Source organism: Cynocephalus volans, chromosome 4 (genome assembly GCF_027409185.1).
Source record: "Cynocephalus volans isolate mCynVol1 chromosome 4, mCynVol1.pri, whole genome shotgun sequence".
NCBI lineage: Eukaryota > Metazoa > Chordata > Mammalia > Dermoptera > Cynocephalidae > Cynocephalus > Cynocephalus volans.
This window is the reverse complement of record NC_084463.1, coordinates 150,648,985-150,652,241: the sequence shown is the minus strand read 5'-3', so window position 1 is coordinate 150,652,241 and position 3,257 is coordinate 150,648,985. Positions and strand designations below refer to the sequence as shown.

At 36.1% G+C, this 3,257-nt stretch overlaps 1 protein-coding gene across 1 annotated transcript; it reads right to left on the bottom strand.

The window, feature by feature from the left end:
* Window positions 1–938: 938 nt before the first annotated feature.
* Window positions 939–1,892, bottom strand: LOC134376561 (olfactory receptor 8J2-like). The gene has a single exon (XM_063095065.1). It carries the CDS (start codon window positions 1,890–1,892, stop codon window positions 939–941), a length of 954 nt encoding a protein of 317 aa, XP_062951135.1.
* Window positions 1,893–3,257: the final 1,365 nt, after the last annotated feature.

Here is a 3,257-nt window from a genome sequence, read left to right as displayed (position 1 = left end):
TGCAGCAACATGGATGGAACTTGAAACCATCATGTTAAGTAACTGGGCACAAAAAGACACACACCACATGATATCACTCATAAGGGAATCTAAAAAAATAAAAATAAAAAGTGGTTCTTATAGAAGTGGAGAATGGAATAATGGTTACCATAAACCAGCAGGGAGGAGTTGGTAGAGACAGAAAGAGGCAGGAAAGCTGTAGACTAATGGGTGCAAAACTATGCCATCTACCCTGAATGAATTCTTGTGGAGTATATGCATGTATTGAAACAACACGCTTTACCCCCCAGATAGGTACAAGTTAAAGTACTTTGAATTAAAAATCGATTATATGTCAAAATTTGGTTCATGTACAGGCACCAAGTGAGAAGGATGAAAAAGGAAAATTCCCTTTTTTATTTGTTTAGCCTGTTTTCCGAAATAATATATTTCCATATGTATTGAGCACTTTTTAAAATTTACTTTCCTGTGAAATTTACTATTTACATGATACAATCATATGTTTAAGTACAAGATAAAACTAGTTTCACGAAAGTTGTGAATTTGGTGGATAAAATGCTGCAAAAATAAATATATAACATTTCCATTTAACCAAATATGTCTGTTGCAAAGTGGACAATCTGTGTCTTGACAACTTTCCAAGAAATGGTCTGTACATACCTACCTCCATCACCTGCTTTCAGGCGTGATCTTCCTTGAATAGCAGTTAAAAAAAATAACATTTAGTTACTTACATTTTATTTTAAAATATACTTTCTTACAAATTATTATTTATTATTTATTTGTGTTTTCCTGTTTGGATATATGAGATTGTGTGGAAAACAATTAAAATTTTTTCCAGGGAAATTAATGGAGTTTCTAACCATGATTCCCCACTTCTTTTAATAGCAGCAATTTTAGGAAGAAATGACAATTCTTAAATGAAGATAGTTTTACTTTTAAATTTGCATTAGTTTAAAGGATTTCAATGGGTTATCCAAGAATCTCTTCAATGCATGTTTCACATCCTTGTTCCTTAGGCTGTAAATCATGGGGTTCAGCATTGGTATTACTAGGGTGTAGAAGAACGAGGCCATTTTGTCAGTATCTAAGGCGTGGTTGGTCCTTGGTTGCAAATACATGAAAAGAAGAGTCCCATAGAACACAGAGACAGCCATCATGTGAGAAGCGCAGGTGGAAAAGGCTTTTTGTCGTCCCTCTGAGGAACGTATCCTCAGAATGGCAAGGACAATGTTGAAGTAGGATACGAGAACAACAATCATGGAGAAACATAAGTTGGTCCCCGAGAAGGTAAATACTGCTGTTTCTGGAAGGTAAGTATCAGAACAGGACAAGGCTAACAACGGAACATCATCACAGTAAAAATGGTTGATTATGTTGGAAGAGCAGAATGACAAGGAGAACACACAGGAAGTGACAGTCAGTGCTGTGGTCAGACTTTGGAGGTATGTGAGGAAAACCAGCAGATGGCAGATCTGCGGAGACACCACCACCATGTACAGCAGGGGGTTGCAAATAGCCACATAGCGGTCATAGGCCATTGCCGACAGCATGAAAATCTCAGCCACAATGAAAACTAAGAATCCACCCAGCTGGGCTGCACATCCATAGTAAGATTTGGTTTTCTTGCTAACCAAGAAGTTAACCAGCATTTTAGGGGCAATGGTGGTAGAATTGCCAAGATTGATGACAGCCAAGTGACGGAGGAAAAAGTACATGGGGGTTTGAAGTTGGGAGTCCACCCTGGTGAGGGTGATGATGCACAGGTTTCCTGTCACAGTCAGTCCATAGATCCCCAGGAAGACCAGGAAGAGGGGGATCTGGAGCTCTGGTCGGTCTGAGACACCCAAGAGAATGAACTCAGTGATCCGGGTGAGATTGCCAGAAGCCATTTACTCTGTTGTGATCATCTTTGAACGGGAAAAATGGAAAGTAATTTATAGGTTGTAAATTTGCTTTTCCTCTTAGGTGCTAGGTTGTTAAAAGTTTCATTTAAAATCAGATTTTTTTGATGGACAAGCCATTAAAAGTTTCAACTGCAATTGTTTTTCTCCCCATCTTTTCATGTATTTATAATTACACACTCACCAGAAACAAAGTTTGAGACGTATTTAACAAACTATTAACTTATTTATTTGCTGTTGGATATAGTATATGGAGAGTGAATATTGCTATACATGTATAAATTATATTAAAATATGGTATTGGATGGATATGTATGCGTTTAAGTATGTGTATATATACATATTTATACATATACATGAAGGCACAAGTACACGTTTGTTTGTGTGTGTGTTTACAGCGATGAAAGAGAGCAGTCTTTAGGAGTTGACCTGCCAGAGGAACCTCCAGTTATCAATCTTAGGTTCTATATGCATCCTCTCTAGCCGTTGTCATCAGTCACCTTTGGGACTTTTTTTTTTTATTACACTGTATCTAATGCTTTTTATACTGGCATTTTCACATGCACTTTGCAAAATAGAATTTCTGCAAGATAAGTGTGAGTCCTACATTGTGGTGCTTTCTCTCACTGAGTTGTATTTAATTCTTTCTTTCTTTCTTTTCATTGGAACATAGTTGATTGTACATATCTGTGGTATATAGCATTGGATATCAATACCTGTGTGCTATATGAGAATTTCAATATTTCTTTTGGAAAAACTTTCAGTACCCTGGAATTTTTTTAATTGATTTCTACCACACCATTCTGCATCATCAGCCCAGAAACAGGCCTACACCTCAAAAATTTTCCTCTGAAGTGTCACTCTGAAACTAAGTCCCTTTTACTTAATCACATTTCATTTCTTCTACTAAATAAGCCAGTTGTGTCATGTCACTCTGACTTCTGACTACTCAGACTCCTCTACTATTCGGTTCTAGCAACTCAGCTCTTCTTGCCCTTTACTTTCCAGCTTATACCTCTTCTACTTTATTTGTTTAAAGCCTGTTTAGATTATAAAACATTTTTAGTATTTACATTTTTTTCTTAAGGTTTGATCTCTGATTTTCTTGTATAGAGAAATGAGTGGGAAAGAATGCTAATATTTATTTGGCAAGTAGTATGTGTCCAGAGTTACAGTAAGGGTTTTCAAGTAATGATCTTGTTATTTTTCAGGAGTGCTTTAGAATATGGATATAATTATTTTCATGTTTGTTGATACATTTGAGAATTAATGAAGTAAAGTTACTCCAAGAGTCTATGTAAGATATTGGTTAAAAGTATGGTGTAAAAAACCTTTTTTTATGGTTTCATTTTC

Coding starts and splice junctions, on each gene's coding strand:
- LOC134376561 (XM_063095065.1), bottom strand. CDS start 1,892: ATGGCTTCTGGCAATCTCACCCGGATCACTGAGTTCATTCTCTTGGGT.